This window comes from Cyprinus carpio, chromosome B10 (assembly GCF_018340385.1).
Source record: "Cyprinus carpio isolate SPL01 chromosome B10, ASM1834038v1, whole genome shotgun sequence".
In the NCBI taxonomy this organism is placed as follows: Eukaryota; Metazoa; Chordata; class Actinopteri; order Cypriniformes; family Cyprinidae; genus Cyprinus; species Cyprinus carpio.
The window spans coordinates 6942120-6963706 of record NC_056606.1 but is presented as its reverse complement, the minus strand read 5'-3'; the positions used below and the strand labels follow the sequence as shown (position 1 = coordinate 6963706).

Below are 21587 nucleotides of genomic sequence, written 5' to 3'. Positions count from 1 at the left end.
GCGGGGCTGTTTGTTTGTTGTGTGTTCGCGAGCCACAGAAGCTCGAGCTTCACGACTTCCACGTGACGTCATTGTCACGCGGAATGTTACCTTCATTCATCCAACGTGGATTGAAATTCTTTCTCGTTTCTTACCCCTTTTAATTGTTTAATATCTAATAGGTGGTCACTCTTTCGACGCGTTTAACGTAATGGTTGTCTTTGTGTAATATTAATAAGGAAGGCTACGTGCTGGTTTTACGAACGTCTGAGCGATCACGTGATAGTTGATCGTAGCTGTGACGCTATAGGGCCTTTTACATCACGTGACAAGGAACTACTGGTGCCAGATGTTTGTTTGACGGTGACCTCTGCTGGTTAAAGTAATGTATTATTCTTCAGAAAGATTGACAGGATACCTACAGTGTGTATAATCTGAGATCATATGTCCATAGAAACGTGACCTGCTGCTAGTGTCTCTCATAAGGCATAACTTTTTGTGTTTACCTTTAAGTATAATACACACATTTAGGAATTTAGTACAAAACGAGTAAAGTAGGCTAGACTGGACAATGTATTCAAAATAAGGGGAAGTAAAAACACATACAAATAAAAGTTGTTTATGCTAAAGACTTAATTTAAAAACATGATTATCAATTTAAAAATACTTAGGCGTTCTTATAATGTTTTAACATATTGCATCATGTTTATTTATGTATGAAACGTTTTGAAGCAATGTTTGACCAGTAACCTAACACTCATCTGGCCATAATATCACAATGCAATAAAATTTCAGTTTTGGCACAAACTGAGTTTGAAGGTTAATTTGCTTCCTATTATAAACAGTAGTTCTGTTAAAGTGAATAAAATGTTCTGTAAGTTTAGATGACATGCATGTTTGAGACGTATTTTTCATGTTTTACTTTTCATAAGTAATGTGTCTAGGATTAGCCTACATTAAATTTGGCACAGTGACTTTTATGACCGTTTAGGTCTTTAGCCTCGTATATATTTTCAGCCAATGAAGTATGTTGATAATCAACACATTATCCTCTTAACACTCAATCCAGGCTAAGTGAACTATAAAAGCTTTTTTTTTTACAAGTACAAGCGAAAAAGACGTTACACTCGGAAATATGATTTATTAAGTATTCACTTAAAAATCATTTTTACATTAAATGTTTAAAAATTGTTTAAAAAATTATTAATGAACACTCTAGTTACAAATAAGAATCTAAACACATACTGAGCATTTTTTACAAAGTACAAGAGAAAAAAAAGAGGATACACTTGAATATATATATTTTTTTACTCAACATTCAATCATTTTTACATTAAAAATTGTTAAAAAAAATTATTAATGAACATTCTAGTTACAAATAATTAATGAAACCGATACTGCTATACATACTGAGCATTTTTTACAAAGTACAAGAGAAAAAAAAGAGAATACACTTAAAAATATATTTTTTTTTACTCAGCATTTAATCATTTTTACATTAAAAGTTTAAAAAATTGTTTAAAAATATTAATGAACATCCTAATAGTTATAAATAATAACTGATAGAGATATGCTATATATACTGGTCATTATATTATGATAACAAAGTTGTTATAAAAATGTTAACGATGCGTTAATAGCAACATATAATGATATAAAGATGACATGTCTTCGATGAGAATAAATCTACGATGGTGTACATTCAGCGGTATTGCTCCATGAAGGGGCACCGGGGTTTATTCGTGACCCCAGGCTGATTATTCTGACTGGCTCCACCCTCGATTATTCTGCCCTGGACCACAGAGCATTCAGCGAGCAGAGGCAGGCGTACACAAAACCCACTTTTTCAATACTCTTCTGAGAGGAATTTCAATCTGTTTTCACGGGATAATGTCTTTAAAAGTTATCGACGTGTTTTGGTAGGAAACAGAGAGCGTGAATTCCCGAAGAGGTTGTTTTAACGGGACGGCGCGGAGGAGAGTTTATTGTAACTTTGTAAACTGAGTTTACAAAGCGTTTCCACACAACTATGGCGCTCAGAGCGAGAGCTTTATACGACTTTATCTCTGAAAATCCCGGCGAGATATCTGTGACAGAGAGTGAACTTCTAACTTTGAGTAGTGAAGAGGTTGTCGATGGTTGGTTGGAGGGCACGAACAGCAGAGGTGAGACGGGACTCTTCCCTGCATCATACGTGGAGATTATAAGGACTGACACATCACTACACGGTAACGGGACACCCGCCAGTCAGCACTATTACTGCCAAACTAGTCCTCAGAGGAGGGATACCTCAAATGAATCGACTCCCACTCATTCCGCTGTTTACCAGGGACATCTTCAGCAGCAGCGACACAGTTTTCAGACCAGTCAGGGAAGTGATGAGGATTGGGATGATGACTGGGATGACAGCGGAACTGCGGATGAACACGGAGGAACACCTGAAAAACGCGGGAATGCTCAAGCGGGATATCCCATGACAAGCACCTCAGCTTCTCGACGTGGTAGTGCACAACAGTCCAAAAGTACAGGAACAGTTGGGAAAAACCTCAATAGGTTTTCAACCTTTGTAAAGTCAGGCGGTGAGGCGTTCGTTTTGGGTGAAGCTTCAGGTTTGGTCAGAGATGGAGACAAAATATTTGTGGTTATGGGCCAATACGGTCCTGAATGGCAAGATAACCCATATCCATTCACTTGCACTATTGATGATCCTACAAAACAGACCAAATTCAAAGGCATGAAGAGCTATATGTCCTACGGACTCACGCCTAGTCATACTCAAAACCAGGTGAATAGAAGATACAAGCACTTTGACTGGCTTTATGCACGGCTTGTAGAAAAATTCCCTGTCATTTCGGTTCCTCATTTGCCTGAGAAACAAGCCACGGGTCGATTCGAAGAGGATTTCATTTCGAAGAGGAGGAAAGGTTTAATATGGTGGATGAATCACATGACAAGTCATCCTATTTTATCTAAGTGTGACGTTTTCCAGCATTTTCTCACCTGCAGCAGCAACGACGAAAAAGCTTGGAAGCAAGGCAAGCGAAAAGCTGAGAAGGATTACCTAGTCGGCGCTAACTTCTTCCTCACTATCTGTCCTCCAGCTTTACCGCTGGACTTACAAGAGGTGGAAAGCAACGTGGATGGTTTCAAAACGTTCACCAAAAAAATGGACGAAAACATCATACAGCTCAATGTCACTATTAACGAATTTGCCAGAAAGCAGATCACTGGTTTTAAAAAGGAGTATCAGAGAGTTGGACAGGCTTTCAGACTTCTAAGTCAGGCCTTTGAATTCGACCAGCAAGTATATTCAGCTCCATTAAACAAGGCCATGGTGCACACTGGAGAAGTCTACGAGACCATTGGGGATTACTTTGCAGAGCAGCCCCGTCAGGATTTGGAGCCAATTTCCGATCTTTTAGCGATTTACCAGGGCCATCTTGCAAACTTTCCAGACATTATCCATGTTCAGAAAGGTTTGGGATTTTTCTCATGTGTTTGCTCGAATACCACTTATCAGAATGGCATGCCATAAAGTGAATATAGGTCAGTAGGTCAGTAGATTATGTGCATGCCATCAGTTTAAAGAAGTGATGCACTATCCAGTCAACCCACCACACGTCAAGTTAATATTTAAGTGGAAACCTAAATCAGAATCATAAACTGCTATTTCAAGAAGCATCTTATTCATACTGAATTGGATTGATGGCGTTATAGCTGCTGATGTAAAATGGTTTGCTTTTTAAATGTATTAACTTTTTATACCTAATAGCAAATGGCACAACGCAACAGGTTCTCAGCAGTATGTCAAATGACTTGTCCTGATTTTTCCCTGGTGTGAGAGAGAGGGAGCATATGAGGCCTGCTAGCTCTTGCAGCTTGAGATGTGTGTTGATTTGGTGGAATGACATTAACCCTGTTGTAATTCCCACATCCCTTTAGTGGGGGAAGTGTGTACTTCTGACTATTCAGTTTTTCCTTTACTGTGACAAGAAATTTACTGATGTCATTCTTTTTTACAGAATCATATCTCTGGGTTTATATGACGCAAATAGTTAATGTGGTTTTGCATGAGAAATTGCTTGTCCACATAAAACAACTGATGCTGGGAAAACTTTTGTGTTGAAGGCTCTAATCCTAAACTTAGGGCCCCAGCACAGGGTAGCTGTGAACGCTTACACTACATTTTAACACACAGACATAGTTATTCTGATGCCTTGGATGTAAAAACACATCTTTTAACTAAACATTTTATGTACTGTATGTGATTGTCTTCTTAACGTTGATGTGAAGCTACATTCACAGCTTATTTTACTTCCGTAATCAGAAATATCCCAGGGTGAAACGTGATATTTGGCAAGAAAAAAATGTAGGCCAGGATTTTTTTCCATCTGGAATTGATTGGACCTTGAAAAGAAGGCGTTGCATATCAGAATGGAGGGGTGAAAAGCAGAAGGTATTTGTGAAGTCATCTAAAAGAAATATTTTTCAAGCAAGTTATCACATTTTTTTTTTATTTGGAATACTAACGCACTGAATCCTGCACAATAAGACCAGGAATCTGAAATTAGAGTGTTAATAAGAGACCATTTCATGACTTGAAGCGTACCGGGAATATTGATTTAAGCCATAAATCAGAAGCCTGACTGGACTGAGCTTGCAGTTTAATGTGTTCAAAAGAGTGCATGTGTGTTTTTGCAGATGTGATTGGGTGTTGTAGATTTTAATACTTTAAATAAACCATTGCTTTCCTTGTTTCTTTCTGTTAACTTCTGTCTTTCTCCAGGAGCCCTCACTAAGGCCAAGGAGAGCCAGAAACACGGGGAGGAAAAAGATGGCATTGCAGGTGGAGGCATCCACGACCGCTGCAACATCATCTCCTGCGCTACGCTAGCTGAGATCCAGCACTTTCATCGCGTACGTGTGCGTGACTTCAAGGCACAGATGCAGCATTTCTTACAGCAGCAGATCACCTTCTTTCAGAAAATCACAGGCAAGTTGGAGGAAGCCTTGGACATGTATGACCAGGCTTAGGACGTTACATTCCCACACTTTTGTGAGAGAACTGAAATAAAACAAATACGCAGCCTTTTTATTATAGACTCACGAAAGTACACTTACTGTCTTGTAGTAGTGTTTGGGGTGGCTTTGAGAACAAAAAATGATGACAACATGTGCCAGAAATTGACAATGGTCCTTAAAATGTAGAATACTATATAATCTGATTATACATAACTTAATCAGAATTGATTTGAGTTGAAACCCTTGAAACATTACCACAATTTTAAGTTTACATTTTAATCGGCTTAGTAGTTACAGTCGATATAAACAAAATAGATTACTTATAATTGTGTGCCTGTACTGATACGATACTGACAAATTACACATACCATTGACCATTTTAAATAAAATCAAATGTCACTTCTGAACTCTCAACTGACCCCAATAATCCAAAAAATATAAATAAATATATAAAGATACATTATGTATTTGAATGTCTTATTGTGTCGGTCTGTCAAGTACGGTTGTTTCTGATCCTTGTCAGTCTCTGCAAGTTATACTTTTAGTAACCTTTATCTATTTTGCTCTGAAGGAGAGGCCTGTGTCTGTTTTACATTAAGAGCTTGCAAGAGAAAGATGAGACACAGTTTCTCAGCCCTGGAGGATAAGTGCAAAGGAACAATGACCTAGAAAACATGGGCTGAACCCTTTATCTAGAGGACATTCCAGACGAGGCAGAGTGGATCCCTCACAGTACTAGTTTACCAGCACTTTCATTATTCAGTTTAGACTCTTTCTCCCATGTTACTACATAAGTATTTTAGTTAAGGTACAGCAAATGAGCTTAGTGGAAAAATTTTAAGAGCTCAAGACCGTTACCAGCTGTATGAGCAAGAAAAATTGAAGTGAAACCTTAAAAATGGAACTGCGGTTCTCAAACTCTGGACCACTGGTGGTCCGTGAATGATTCCCAGTGGTCTGCCAGTTGTTACTGGCTGGTTTACCAAAACAGACCTAAATATAGAAATATATTTGAGAAAAAGCACCAACATTAAATGAATCATCCAATAAATAAACTCGTAACAATTAATTATTAGTAATTCAACAATCAACTGATTGTGTTAACATAAATTTTGTCAAATTGTTTCTGTTGTATCACTTTGATAATATAGCTGTTACAGGTCAGTGTAACAGTTATATTATCAATGTTTATTCCAAATTTTTAGCTTGAGAATAGTTGGCTTGTGTAAATTCAGTAACAGTAGTGGTCAAGTCCATTTCAAAGAAGAACAAAAACAAACTGGTAAAAAGGACGACCAGTGACCAATGAGAGCCTCACAAGAGATTTGAGTTGTTAGGGCTTTCGCAATTTTTGTTTTACTCTTTAAATGGTCCATCATGTAAAAAGGTTTTGAGAACTGTTAAAAAAGAACAAAAATGGAAAAATAATCACCCATCAAGGAAGATCAGCATACTCAAGAGTCAGGCCTCAGAGCTCCAATCAAATGACCTCTTGAAGGAGATTGTACCATTATTAGTTTCTGTGCTTACTAGGGAGAAAAACCAGAGCTGCCCGGAGCAGTCAATCTCTCACTGCGTTTGAATTATTTATCAGAGCTAAAGTTAGGCTTCTCTTTCCACACACTCAGGTCCTTAATCATGAAGAATTTATTCCTACACCCTGATCACTAAGCCCACACATAAAACAATGCTAAAGAGAAAAAAAAAACTACACTATTCATTTGTGTTTCTATGAATCACTGTTTATATCAATATTTGGTGCTATATTTATTACCAGTAATGTAATGCGATTCAACCCTAACCCTAACTACACTTATATATTTTATATACTGTATTAATCATAAATATTATTTTGTTAAATTTCAAAACTGGCCAAAGGACTATAAAAAAGCAATCATTTATTATTTCATAGATTTATACATGTAATGACAATCATTTTTACATTAATGCATCTAACTCAGAGATACTTTCTCTATCAAACAGACATAAATACACACGTACATGTGAACATTCATAAATCTGTAGCCCATAGTAAATTATAGGTATTACAAGATAACAAACACAGATTGTCAATATCAGCACATTTCTGTTGTATCTCCTGCTAATGCCATCTTGTTAGGAATGTAAAAAATTATGGTGCAATATTTCTGAGGGAGGTTTTGTTTTTGTGCTCAGCGTAATATTTTAATTTTAGACACTTCTTTAAAATGCACCTTTGAGCAGTTTCAGTTCCCTCTTCAATTTCATTACTTTCTGACAGACTTTGTTTACAGCAAATGTGACCATATAAATAAACATAAGGCATAAGGGTACAGCATGAAGCAATAGTCCTTTTTAAAAACCATTTAGAGAGAAACTGTGAAATAAATATTCAGTTTAGTTATCTTGTAGAAGCAGTAGTTATTCTATATCTTGCACTTTATATAATAACGAATAAACTGAAATAAACTTTACCTTCCCTATTCCAGTACCTTCCCTGCCTGTAGGCTAACGTGTAATAACAATACTTTATTATTTATGCAATCCTAATAATCATTAAAACAATAATGTATTGTTACTACATGAAGAGTTAAGTAGAATAGTGACCTATATCAGTATTTTATAAAAACCATGAACACTGGATACAAACACATGTGGTGTTTTACCTCTAAAATGTGGCAAAGGATTTAAAATTTTGATAAACAATTGTTTTATACTGTATTCAGTGAACTGAATTAAACATTGTTCATTCATTCTATCTATAGCACATTACCAAAGAAATTTGCAAAAACCCATTGTTTGTCATTGGGCTAGTACCCTCAAATGTGTACCTTTGTACCTTATCTACCCATAAAGGGTACATAATATTACCTTAAGTGAACCTTTGAGGATCCTGCCCAGTGACAAGCTAAAGGAACAATTTTTGCACATTTTTTCTGACTATGTGTACTGGAAAATGTAAAATATTCTGACCATGTAATAAGATTTGGTGGCCATCTGTGTTTTGTAAGAAACAATTTTAAGCTGTGGCAGGACAAAACTGAAACAATAGGATTATCATGAAAAATTAATGTTAAAATTGTAGTTATTTGGTGATATTTCCCTTGATACTAAGTCAAGAGACCTTCAGAGTCTGAATAGATATTTAAGTTTCTCAATGTATGGTATTAAACTTAGAAGCTTACTTTCTACTGCCTTTAATGCTAAGTCTCCGATCATGGTCATGCACAATGATAGTTCACAAAATTGGTTCAAGCAACATCTGGATGTGATAAAAAGAGTTGAGTCAAACCCAGTATTGGTTTTGTTTAAGGGGTTGTGTTGCTGGTGAACATTGCTGGACAGAAACAGGGTTAAGTGGATTCCATGTGCAAAGGAGAAATGGAGACACAGCTTGTTCAATTGCTGGCCCCAAGGCTGCGTTATGTACTTCCTGTAAAACAGGACTATCCGGGCAACTCGGAGTGAGGGGGGTGACTATAACTGAAGGAACAGTGAGACTTCTCTCAGGCTGACCCAGATATGGGCCTCTGGCTAAAATATCTTCACCAGGGTTCCCTGTCAGATGCTGTATCATTGCCGGGTGGGCCCGCTTTTCCCTGCGGTGCCGGAAGACAAGTATGAGAACCACAAGAATAACAATCAGGAGGAGGCAGGCCAGAAGTGGCAGGATGATGAACAGGGGATCAGAGGCAGGTCTCGGTAAAGTCTCCATCCTCACCAAAGTATTTTTCGGGGAGGGTTCCAACTTGCTCATAGTGGTACGGTGCACGTGAGGGACCGTGGATCTGCTTCGTGTGTGGTTCCCCCAGCGGTTTCGAGGTTTTAGCTTTGAAGCAGTCCTGTGTGGTCTTGTTGATGGATCTATGTGAGATGGAGAATGCATAGTATTTGTTGATTTGTTCAATGACGGCATCTTGGTCGGCTCTGAAAGCATATGCTTCCCTGTAATGGGATCATAAGGTAATACTAGGTACACAAATTCGCCCATAGCAGGCTGGACGTTGGCTGCCTTCAAAAGGAAAACAAATGAGTCATTAAGTGGATGGACCGCTGTGAAGTTGTACCTGGGTGCTGTTGTGTTGCCATAAATGGCATGGAAGTTGATGTTTTCTTCAATGGCCACTCTGCCTTGTTCCACATCCCTGAATGAGAAGGACTCCACCGAGTGAGAGGCTCCTCCAAGGTCAAATGTCACTTTGACTAGCTTTCCATGTTTCGGTGGCTCAAGAATTTCAAAAATGGGATCACTAGCACTAAGGGTGGCCAATTCTGTTGCATCCAGGACGTCCTTTCGTAGCTTCACTGGGATGCCATCTGGGATCCTGACATGCTCCCCAAGGTGGATCAGTGGCTTGACTGTGATGTTGACCACCTGGTTGGTCAGGTTACTCTCAGATGTGAAGACCGTGAACTCAAAGCAGTCTCGAGGGGATGACAGGTCACTCATGTTATAAAATACTCTGCCGGTGTGCAGGTCCTCTTGGTCAAAGTATGTGACCGGTTCTTCCATAACCATGACACTCCCATGACTTGGTGAGCTTGTAACTAAATACTTAATGGATGCATCTCTCTCATTGGACACTGCGGCCAGGTTCTCAAATGTCAGAGTCACTGTGGTCTGGCCTTGCAATAGAGTCAGTCCAGTGTTGTTGACCACACTGATGGTGATATTCTCAACCTCTACACTGAAGAGCTTGTAGAGTGGTCTGTGGAATCCATCAGTGATGCTGAAGTGGATGACCCCTGATGAGAGTTCCCCTTTTTGTACAAAGTGCACCCTTCCTTGATTTACATCAGCTTGGGTGAAGGTGCTGATAGACTTATTGAGCTGACCCTCCAAAGCAAGGAAGCCATTTTTGGGCTTGCTGATTACAGTATAATAAAGCTCCTCAGGTGGAGTGTCTTGGTCCTCCACATAGAGATTCTCAGGATCCAAGGTCACAGTGTCCCCTTTGACTACTTTGAGTCGAGGGGATCCTGTCTTGAGCACAGGAGGCCGGTCATTAACAGGGGTCACAGTGATGTTAAATATTTCAGATACTATATAATCTGTACTCTGAGGTCGTTGAGCAGGCTTTCCTTTGGGGATTAGCCACACATCAAAGGTGAAGTTGTCATGAGTGGTCTCTGAGTCGTCATGTACGTATATGATTCCATGCTTATGGAGGTTGAATTGAGATATCTTTGGTCTTTCATGTGTCAGGTTCTTTTCACCTACAACAATTGTACCATGGTGGGGTGGAGAGGTGATTTCGTACCAGACCTCATAGAAATTACGTTCTGCTTCATCTAATTTTCCCAAAACGTTTGTGGCATCCAATTTTGATTTATCAATGAGAACACTACTACCCTCAGCAACGACAGCACCTAAATAATAAATATGAATGTTAGTGTTGTTAATTAAATGGTAATCATATAAAAAATATTTTTTAATTGTTTTTCATATTACAATAACCAGAAGTCAGAAATCATTACCTGTATTTGTTAAGAGTGCACTCCTATGCTCTGGGCCTGTATTTTCATAAGAGATGTGGATGTTAAAGGTATGAGCTTGGAGGAATGCTGGGGGGCATGACGCAGTGAAGGTGAAGGAATCTGTAGTGGCCCATGAAACAGGTTTAGTCTGTGCATACAGCACAGCACGTTCTTTCACCTAAAATAACACAAGTCATTTAGCTAATTTATAAGTTAGAATGATCAAATCCACCTTTTTCCTGAATAACCTATCAGCGTCGTCATGATGGATTCTAACTTCCATTTGGATGCTCTCGTGTTTCCGTCTCCATAGAAATTCATGTTAAAATGGTGTAAAGATCAACTGAATTAATTTAATTTATAACTAACCGTGCGTTCACACCGCCGCCGTCGAGAGTGTCAAAGTGGCCGGAAGTCATTCATTTTCAATGTGAGCCGACGTGACTTGGACGTTGAGGGCTTCGAGGAAAGTTGAAATCAGAGCAACTTTATGGTAATGAGCTATGATGCGGTTCGGAGGCGACCAATCGGAGCGTAGAAGTCCACCACTTGAGAGGTTTCCAGAGAACGCAGCCCTGTAAACTTTGGTTCCCACCACATTAGTTCCCAAGCAAAATGGAGGAGAGGTTGATTATTGCTGTAGCGGGTTTGCAATAATCTATGACGTGTCCCCTCCTTGTGGTCAGTCTGCACAAGATCAACAAGCTTGTTTGCTTTGGGGCCCTTTTAAATACAAGATAAGCATTCGATCTATGCCAGAGCATCCACAAATCTTTCTACAGCGTTGTTAGCAGGGCGGCCAGAGTGATTTTTGACGCACTCGACGGCGGCAATGTGAACGCACAGTAAATATAATAATGTTGGCAGGGTTAAGCTGTGTTGTCGGCTGCCACAGTAACAGCAATAAAATTCAAGAATTCCTGTAAAGTACTTGTTTTGCGCAAAAGCAAATCTACAATGCTTAAGTTAAAAGACAGAATGTAAAATAATAAAACAATGTGTTTTGTGGACAAAATCCCCTGAACTTCATCCTGATCAGGAGCCGTATGTAGGATATGTGTGCTCATGTGTTTTCAATGCAGCTAACCGTGGGTCACTTCATGTCATCTAACCATGTCATCAACTCACTCTACTATAGTTGAGTAACTGCACAAAGATAGACATTGCAACACTATAATGTAATGAAACTATGGCACCATGTGCTTTTTAAAACCATTTTCAAAACCATTTTTAAACGTTATATTACGAGCTCGGAAAATACGTTTTGACTAGAATTTGGCTAGAAACACCAGAGACTGGAAATGTAAAGCATCGTTCCAGTATGAGTTGGGCGAGACTTCCATGTTCAGGAAAAAGGCAGATAAATGTTATTTAATATCACATTTTAAAAATAAATCAACTTAAAGAACAAGTAAGTCACTAGAAGATGAAAAAGTGTTGGCATTATGCTCTATCATTTCCTTTGTGTGTTTGATTCAGATAACATGCAAGAGAGTGAAGTTTACATCTAAATTTCTTACTGCCCAAATAAAAATTGTGATGCCAAAAAAAAATTATAATTTGGGCTGCAGATGGGCTGGTTATGACGTCATGAAAATGACATACAGCAGTCATGTGCAGACTTGCTTAAAGGGATAGTTCACCCAAAAATGAAAATTTGATGTTTATCTGCTCACCCCCAGGGCATCCAAGATATAGGTAACTTTGTTTCTTCAGTAGACCACAAACGAAGATTTTTAACTCAAACTGTTGCAGTCTGTCAGTCATATAATGGAAGTGGATGGGAATCATGGCTTTGAGAGTCATAAAACATACACAAACTAAACCAAATTGAACCCTGCGGCTCGTGACAGGACTTTAATAAACAAACACACCAAAACAATCGGTCTGTGCAAGAAACTGAACAGTATTTATTTAGTTTTTTACCTCTGATTTTCACTTCAATGTCTGAACTGTCCTGAGCGCGTTCGCGTCTCCTTCTTCAGTCCGCGCATGATGTGTCTTCTTCTTCTTCTTCTTCTCTCAAACTTAACATTAACACTCTATCTACTGTACAATCTCAATTAAGAGTAGTTTTGTTTGTGTATGTTTTTTTTTTTTGACTCTCAAAGCCGTGATTCCCATCCACTTACATTGTACGACCGAAAGCCGTGATGAATCCACTTACATTGTACGACCGACAGACTGCAACAGTTTGAGTTAAAAATCTTTGTGTTCTACTGAAAAAACAAAGTCACCTACATCTTGGATGCCCTGGAGGTAAGCAGATAAACATCAAATTTTCATTTCTGGGTGAACTATCGCTTTAAGTTGTTAGCTATACAGATACATCACAATACAATTTCTGTCAGAACAACTTAATGTTATGCTCAAATAATGTTACATGAAATTGAATTTCTTTGACATGGAAAAACATCCTTGAAATCATATATATCTTCAAAACATCTATCCTGAATGACATCTGTGGTAGAGCATTTCAAATGTTAAACATTAGCAGAACTTGCTAGCTCAAAAGTAGTTTGCTTTTGTCTTAGCAATGCACCTATCCTGCAACAATTCCTCTCTAGAATTTAAGAACACTTCCATGTGAACATACTTTTGAAAAGAAGTACACATTTTAACATCAGCCAACAAAACTCAGAAGCAGATATCATAAATACCATGTTTTGGGTAAAGGATGAGATTTCTTCTGTGGAATTTTCATCTTGTTTCCAAATCAGGCTGCCAAATCTTGGAGGGGAGGTCACAGAGTATGTGATGGTGCGATTGCCATAAATATCATCAAAGTCATTTGTGATTATCAGCAGCTCATCTTCAGTAATTAACTTTGAAGACCCTGTAGAAATATACAGGAAATACATCCTTTACATCACACAGACAACTGCACCACTACTGTTTCATTGACTAGGCTAGTCTGAGTTTCACTTTTTACAATCCAGTCCAGCTGCTGCAGTCTGCTACAATATCTTGTTCTTTTGCTACCCTATTGCTTCATATGAACGGCACTCTTGCTACGAAAAAATGTATAGCATTAACAGCAGTACAAAATATCACTTGAGTTTTATTTGAAGAAATGGCAACAAAGAAGTCCTGAATTTTCTTTAAGCACAATAAAATCAAACCTGGGAAAACTTTGAGCTCTTTATTTTTCTCTAAGCTGATAACCAGAGATTGGGCTGCAACACTGAAGATTTGCCTTGGAGCAAAGTTCACCCCATCGTTGACTTGAAAGTGAAATCCTCCAGACAGGGCACCTGTCAAAACATAAATACCACAGACCTACTGAGAGATCAAGGAATATGGGTTATCAAATCTTATGGTCACTTTATAACGTGAACTAACCACTATGTACAAACACCAGCTGGCCATGACTAATATGCTCTTGGGTGAAGTTCAGAACAGGCCTGGAGGGGGCGCTCTTCAGGCCCAGATGCCCATTACTTGGTGGAGTGATGATGAATTCTAGGCTCTCAGGAGGAGAATCTGGATCCTCAGAACTGAGGTCTTCAGTGCTTATCTCTGTCACAGAACCTTCCCACACCTAAAGAAAGAAACATGATGCTATCAGTTCTGGTCATGTTTTGTCAGGTGAGGTTTGACATTTTTCACTAGAAACTTTTTTTTTGAGACCAGAGGCTATTTTAGAATGTGTTTACTGAGCCTCCTTCTGGCCAAAGCGGGCATCTAATGTCTAGGCTTCCACACAGTTTAAGCTGGTTTTAACCATGGCTTTTTTCCATGATGAAAATGGAAAAACAATATGTGCCAAACCTATATTAGATGAATGTACCACTATTTTAGTGCTAGTGCACAAATGTGTTGGGTCTGTGTGAAGAAGATGAAATATGTCATTTGAAAAAAGTTTTATATTTGTTTTATAACTTACAATTTATTTCCACAAGTACTACACATATAAGAAGATTACACATTAGCTTAATGGAAAAACCTTACCTTAAGAATTCTGTTGACAGTTACAATTGGGGGTTCATCGTTTATGGGTGTTATATTGACATAAACTACAAATGGCAAACTTTGCTTCCGGATATCTGTATTATTGGCCACCACTGTAAAATTATCAGCCACGGTCTCACTTCCATCATGGACATAGAATATGTATCCCTGTTCAGCCTGTGGCAAAAGAAGGAATACAATTATTTTTTGTAGCAACATATATTATAAAAACTACTAGTGAATATTATCCTTTCATAATGATTATATACATTTAATTTACTAATATAAACTGTGATAAATGTATTGCCTTTGTTTGACCTTTGTTGTATGGGAGTGAAGAGAAACAAAGTAAACATGTGAAGAACAGAAACTCACTTGAGCCCTTGTGAAAGATGGAATTGGGACACCAGGGATTCTTGAGTGTTCAATTCGTCCATGATGAGGCCCCTCGGTTACAAGATAGAAGATTTGGAGTCCATGAAAGTGTCGGCTGACAACTTTGATGATGTCCTGAGTGAGAGCTTTAGAAGAGCCCTCTATCAGGGTCATATTGGACACTTCTAGTGGGATGTACAAGGGGATAATATCCACTATGACTATGAGATCATGGATTGTTAGAATGCCATTGGTTATGTCAAGTGAAAAGGAGTCATTAACATATCCATGCTCTGTTTGAACATACTGAACATGCCCTTCATTGATATCACCCTGTGAAAAGCTTTGGATGGGATTCTCCTGACTGCCACGGTAGTGATCTTCCTCTAGCACAGATATCCGCAGAAAACCGTAAGTGGGTGCCACCTTCACAGTATACACAATCTCAAAAGGTTTGTTATCCTCATGAACGACCTGGAACACACCACATATACACATTAAATAGATAATAGTCTACATTTCATAACCAAGTTATCTGAAAATTATTTTAATAAAGCAAAACTAACCTGGAGAATTTCCTTGTCGATTTTGACAGGCTTTCCTTCTTCCACCACAACTGGGTTATTGTGAATGACCCTTGGAGGCTTCTGATGACTTTCAAGGTACACCTTAACTGGCACACTTACATCCAAACGGAGGCCTTTAACCTTGCTGGTGAAGTTAAAAAAGTCCTCCAGGATTTCACTGTCATCGTGATGATACATTACATGACCCATCTTCAAGTCATGCTGTGTGAAAGTATTTGCTTTTATATCATTGCAGTAAAGAGTCCCATGGCTCGGTGGTAGAAACACCTCAAAGACCACTTCTTCATCATGCCTGACATCCATATTAGTGTAGATACTGAAATTAGCAACTCCTAAACTGGCCATCTGGCCTTTCTGGACCAAAAGACCCGTGTTGTTTGCCACCTTTACAAATGGATCATTGGCCGACACTTCAAGTAGTGTTGATGTGTAGTGCTTCCCATCAGATATAAAGAGGACAAAGCGGCCATAACTCACCCCTTTGTGAATGAACAGCACTCTCTTCTCTTCTAAGTCCTTCTGATGGAATTGATAAAGCTTGTGTGTGGTGTCATTTACCAGGACCAGCTCACCCATAGGGATCTTTCGTCTGGTATAAAGCAGATCTTTGTCATCAAAGTCTGTGTCAGCATCATGGTAGCACAAATCTTCCAGTGTAAGCAACCGCTGGCTGTCACGCACCACATGGAAAACTTTATCCACGAGACGGATGGGTTTCTGATCATTAACCAACTGGATGGAAATATTAAATGTACCCACCGTGCCTTGGGACTTATTTTTCACAGAGCCAAAAGAGGCCAGGAATGTAAATGCATCATGGGTGGTTTCACTATCATCATGGACATACGAGATGTGTTCCTCTGAAATGTCCTGATTGGTGAACTTTATTATGCTGTCATTGCTGGCAGAGGAATTAGAGAGGTTTACTCTTTTCAGTACACCATGTTTAGGGCTGCTGGTGACAGTGTAGTGTACTGTTCTAGAGCTGGGTGTCTCTGAGAAAAGCATTGCCTTAGTAATGACCTTGCTCTCCCCTTCCAAGAGAGAAAGTCCATGATTTTTTAAAATTATGTTATGAATATCAGCTTTGATACTGATTCTGAACTCATGAATCCCTGACAGGGCAAATTTTGAGAATACTTGGAAGTGAAACATATCTCTTGTATCATCAACTGGCCTTTCTAAGAGCTCATATTGCAACTTGTGATTATTAATGTCATCTTGGCTGAAAGTTGAGTTCTTTTTTAAAATCTTATTACTGAGAAGAAGATGTCCTTTCCTTGGTAATGTCAATAAACGAATGTGAAGGTCGTTTTCCGAAAGTCTTGCACCCTTGGTAACAACATGGAATTGTTGAGGTGTCAATGTGACTTTCTGTTCACCATCGAGCTCTATCTTATTTCTGGTGATTCTATAACGAATCCAGCGCACTCTAATCAAAAACAACAACTCGTCCGTAATGACTGAGCCGACTGCGGCTTTGCATTTGAAACTGTCAGTGATATTACTTTGCTGCGTCCCATGGAAGGTGCTGAGATACCGTAAACGCTCCTTTTCCAGAAGTTTTTGTGTAAATGTGCTTGTTTGCTTCCATTGACCACTTGAATGCAGCCTTTGAAGCTCACCATAGATTGGTGGCACTGTGACGTCATAGCGAATGTCCACTGCTTGTTTAGGAACATTGACTTGAACAGCAAGATGTTTGTTACTAATAAAGGTTGCTTCACCTTGGGTTACCTCTACTCCGGTGTTGTTGGCAACCTTGTGTTCTAGGGGAACAGCGATGATCCTTAGTACTACTGTGTTGCTTAACTTGTCCCCATCACTCACCCTAATAGCCATTCTGGCGTTCTTGACACCTTTGTGGACATAACTCACTTTACCTTGCTCTAGATCACTTAGAGAAAATGAGGTAACTGCTCTGCCCAGTTGTCCCTCGATCTCTAGAAAGCCTGAAACAGTATTCAGGTTTCCAAGGACTGAGAACATCAGGTCTGTGGAGTTACTGTCAGGGTCGATGACCCTGAGGACATCTGTGCTCATACGACGTCTTGAGCGCTCTAGAAGAATGAAGAGACTGCCCTCAGGAAGGCTGAGTTCAGGAGCGTCATTGACAGGTGTGATGCTGATGTTAAATCTGTGCAGACGGTTCCCATTGAGAAAGCTAGGCACTTCCTTTTTGCTGTTGGTGAAGATGGAAAACATGAAAAAGTCAAGTAGGTCCTCAGATCCTCCATGGACATACATGACCCTTCCATGCCAGAGATCCAGAATACTGAAGGTGTTCTCACCCAGATTAGGGTCAACATCCAGTCGGAGTTGGCCATGGACCGGCTGCTCTTCAACACGAAACATAATCTGCGAATGACGGATCCCAAGCTTACGGAACTCTAGATTAATCTTAATGTGTTTAGACTCAAGTGCTGCCCGTCCACCTTCAAGAACCTCCAAATCCTTGAGTAAAAGGAAATTTTTCTTGTCCATCTCAGGTAGGGCATCTGTGATATTTTCAGAATCTATGGTAATAACTGGTGGACTTGTGGTACTGGGTCCAAGCTGGTTTGGTGGTTCACAACCAACAGAAATATCCTTGGTGACCAATGCTTTTGGAAGGCCCATCCTTTGGTAATTGACTCTGATATTCCTAAAACAGCCTTTAAATGAACCTCCTCCAATGCGCTTCCCTACCATAGACAGCAATCCATTCTTGCGAACTTCTGTGTAAGTGCTGACATCAACCCCACCTAGGAACAGAGGTCCAGTAAACTGTAATGCACTGGCATTTATCCCAAAGCTAGAATTGTGCATCTCCAAACCCAAAGTAAACTGAAGATTCAAAGGAGACAAATAGAGCCGCAAAATGTGCCATGCCCCATCATTGATGACCATCAAGGAACGCAATGCTGTCTTGGTTACACCTATTTTAATGACAGCAACAAGGTGACCCTTTTGGATCTCCAGGGCAAAATAGTTACCGTTTCCTGCAGAGCTGTATAAAAGGATCCCCTCTGAATGTACTGTATGCAGTTCACATTCAAATACACCCTCTTGGGGTACGTCCCATGTTGGTAGGGACATGTATGCTTTGGAACTGAAAAAACTTATAGAATCGTTGACAGTGCCTGAAAATTGTGGGCTGCAACCAAGTGACACTTCATGAATCATTTTGTATCCAGAGTAAGGTCTAAGGGAGGACAGGAGGTTATGCTCATTGAACAGAACCTCATCCAAACATCCCCGAAAGCCAAAAGGAGTTTCATTGGATGAGAGGTAGGATTTTTCCAGATCCCCGACACCACCAACAAAAAGTCCATCCTGGACATCCAGTTCAAAGTCAGGTCCTGGCATCTTAGCAGATGTTATAGAGTTTTTGTCCACAGTAAGCGTGATGTTGTCATTATCATGTTGAAGTTCTAATGTATGCCAGGTCAGATCATTCAAGGGGAAACCCTTCTCAGACCAAACACTCCGTTCCCCAGATCCAAGCTGAATCCGCACCTGACAGAGATGGACAGAAGATCTTTATAGTAATGTAGGAAATAATCTTTTAAAAAGCTAACTCTTCACATTTGTTGCTAAGAAACTCATACTACATTAACTGCAGGCAACAGAGTCTCCATGTCAGTATTTCTTAGCATGAAAAGACTTGTCAGTACAGTGATGCATGTGGAGGTTTAGACTATGAACAGACCTTTTTTGTCTGGAAGCAACAAGAAATCACTTGCCTTTTGTTTTTGCCTGTTGGCAAAAAATATCTGTGTTGAGCGTGTACCTTATTACAAGTCAGATGAATGTAACTGCCATAGATGGGAGTAAGTTTCAGTATTCTTATATGATTTCAACTTACTGTAATTTAGCTGATTCATCTGAACTGATCAACATAGGCAACATTTCACTAAGTAATCTCAGCTTCTTACAGCAGTTTTTTTATTGTACTGTATTCTTATGCTAAAATATTCTTTCTGTTTTTGACTTATCACTGAAATCGATACATACTCTTATTCTAAAAAAATGCATACAAGAGAAACTAATAAATAATTTGCAATTAAATGTTACAAAACATCAACTTACAGGTTGCAATAAAGTCTATACCTATAAATAGTGTTGAATGTGAAGATTTCTTTTTAATAAAATCAATTAAATGTAATGCATTTAATTAATCACCTGTACTCTGCCAGAATGCAGCCCAACCCAGAGGAAGTCCGTCTCCCCAGCTGCCAAGAACAGCAGGCCACTGGGTCCAGAGGTTCGAAACCGTACATGGAATGACGTCTGACTAGACAACTCAACTGCCTTCAAATGCACAAACCCATCTCCATAGAAAGAAGCTGCAAAGTCATGTGTACTATAATTAGTTTTTAAATTTAAATATATAGAACCCCTACTGATCCACGTTTTATAATACTTTTGCTTAATAAAGCATATACATAAACATGACACATTTTTTCCCATTTTGCAGTTTACAACAGTAAGGGCAGAGGACACATTCCTTAAAACAAAAAATGCCAGAGGGCGATATGTCTTGCTGTTTAAGAAATACAACTCATACATTTAAATTACTTAAATTCATCCCCTCAGCTTTTGTCTCTCATCATAAGTGCATGGACTATTCTTGCATACTGTCCGTATCTGAGTTGCTATTGCCCCAGTTGCTATTGCATTGCTACTGCCCCCAGTAAATTAAGAGTTTCTATTGGCCTGAACAGCTCTGTGACAGCTGCTGCTCTGTGCCTAATGCAGTTTAGACTAAGTGCTGTTGTGACTGCAACCCTCTAATGCTTTATCAGAATTCAATTAATGCAGTTTAATGTGCTGAACACCTTTTAGGAGCACAGTAGTACTGCTTCATTTCTAGAGCACTGTGTCAAAGGAGTCAATAGAGATTGTCAATCACAGTGACTGGGAATGAACATGCTTTTCTAAATGCTAACCATACTGAGTTAGTAGAGCAGGGAATTTTTACTAATTATATTGCTCTAATTTGATGATTCAACCTGTGAGGGACAGATTGTAATGAATGTCCAATTTACTGTATAAACTAGTAATGCACAACAAAGTGTCAGCAAAAATAAACACCTATTCAAAAAACAGTGAGTCCATGGCATCCATCCTAACGCATGGACACTGGGATAGAGATACATCACATTAATGTTTACATAACTTTATATAGCCTAACTTCAATACAGAAGAATTACACTCATAAAAGTATTTCAGTGCTGAAAACTGGGGTTCATATTTTTAAATGCTTAAAGCAACATTATCTCATCTTTCTAGCAATGTTAGGATGTTTTTAAAAATGCACTGAATTGCAGATTACTGTCTCTATCTGTCTTTGGACTGGGGGAGGTCGCTTCCATTCATGCTGCAAGTAAACAAAATTAACTTGGACAGATCGGATTATATCTAATCCCATATCAGACATGTGCAGAAGTGACTTTGTACAGTGAGGTATTAATTACTCCTTAAATGTCACTATCTCCACATATGTTCTTTATGAATTATTGTTTATATTTGATGTATTTTACATAAATAATCGTTCCATACAAAAATAATAAATAAAAACAAAAATAAAATATATAGACAACATAAACTAACTAAAAAAAAAAAAACATTCTATTCTATTCTAAAAACAAAAAATAAAAACAAATCATATCAATATTAAATAAAATAAATTTATATTATATTATTAATGTCGTGGTCTGCTCACACTCACCTCCGAAAGCCTCTCCACCAGTCAAAGAGAGCAGCACAAACACGCTCCACAAAAACTTTTGCTCAAAGGAAATGTGAATCCACATGTTTCATAGTATTTCAGATCAATTTAAATGTCTTATTGATTTAATAGTCCCCAAAGTACGTCCATTGCGCGAACTTAAATCATTGTTAACTTTAAATCACTGTACCTGCAAATCTGTCATCTAAAGAACGTCACGGGCGTGTGACGGGTTACCCCGCCCCTTCATGCATATTCATAATGCTCACGCCATAATTACGGAGGAAAATACCAGCCTCAGAAATAGGTATGCTTCTTCTTTAGTAGCAGTAATGAAAGCTACTGAAATCTTAAAGCTGCAGAATCTGTGACTCGTTTTTGTCATCCTTATTGATCTGTTAATTTAGGATAGCTCGAATGCGTACAATCATGATGTTAAAGCCAATGTTTATCTGACACATTTTGTCATTATTATTATTTTTTTTTTAGTATGTATGTAGTCT

At 38.8% G+C, this 21587-nt stretch overlaps 2 protein-coding genes across 2 annotated transcripts; one reads left to right on the top strand and one right to left on the bottom strand.

Annotated features, from left to right (window-relative positions):
• The first annotated feature begins 1762 nt into the window (after positions 1 to 1762).
• On the top strand, positions 1763 to 5311 carry snx18b (sorting nexin 18b). The gene is made up of 2 exons (XM_042732279.1): positions 1763 to 3455; positions 4766 to 5311. Exons 1-2 carry the CDS (start codon positions 2009 to 2011, stop codon positions 5011 to 5013), a joined length of 1695 nt encoding a protein of 564 aa, XP_042588213.1. The 5' UTR covers positions 1763 to 2008; the 3' UTR covers positions 5014 to 5311.
• A 1571-nt stretch (positions 5312 to 6882) lies between these two features.
• On the bottom strand, positions 6883 to 21352 carry LOC109068931 (chondroitin sulfate proteoglycan 4-like). The gene is made up of 10 exons (XM_042732278.1): positions 21085 to 21352; positions 19536 to 19699; positions 15351 to 18869; positions 14785 to 15258; positions 14410 to 14586; positions 13801 to 13999; positions 13581 to 13712; positions 13119 to 13294; positions 10459 to 10636; positions 6883 to 10350 (listed from the first exon to the last, which is right to left on the bottom strand). Exons 1-10 carry the CDS (start codon positions 21167 to 21169, stop codon positions 8267 to 8269), a joined length of 7188 nt encoding a protein of 2395 aa, XP_042588212.1. The 5' UTR covers positions 21170 to 21352; the 3' UTR covers positions 6883 to 8266.
• Positions 21353 to 21587: the final 235 nt, after the last annotated feature.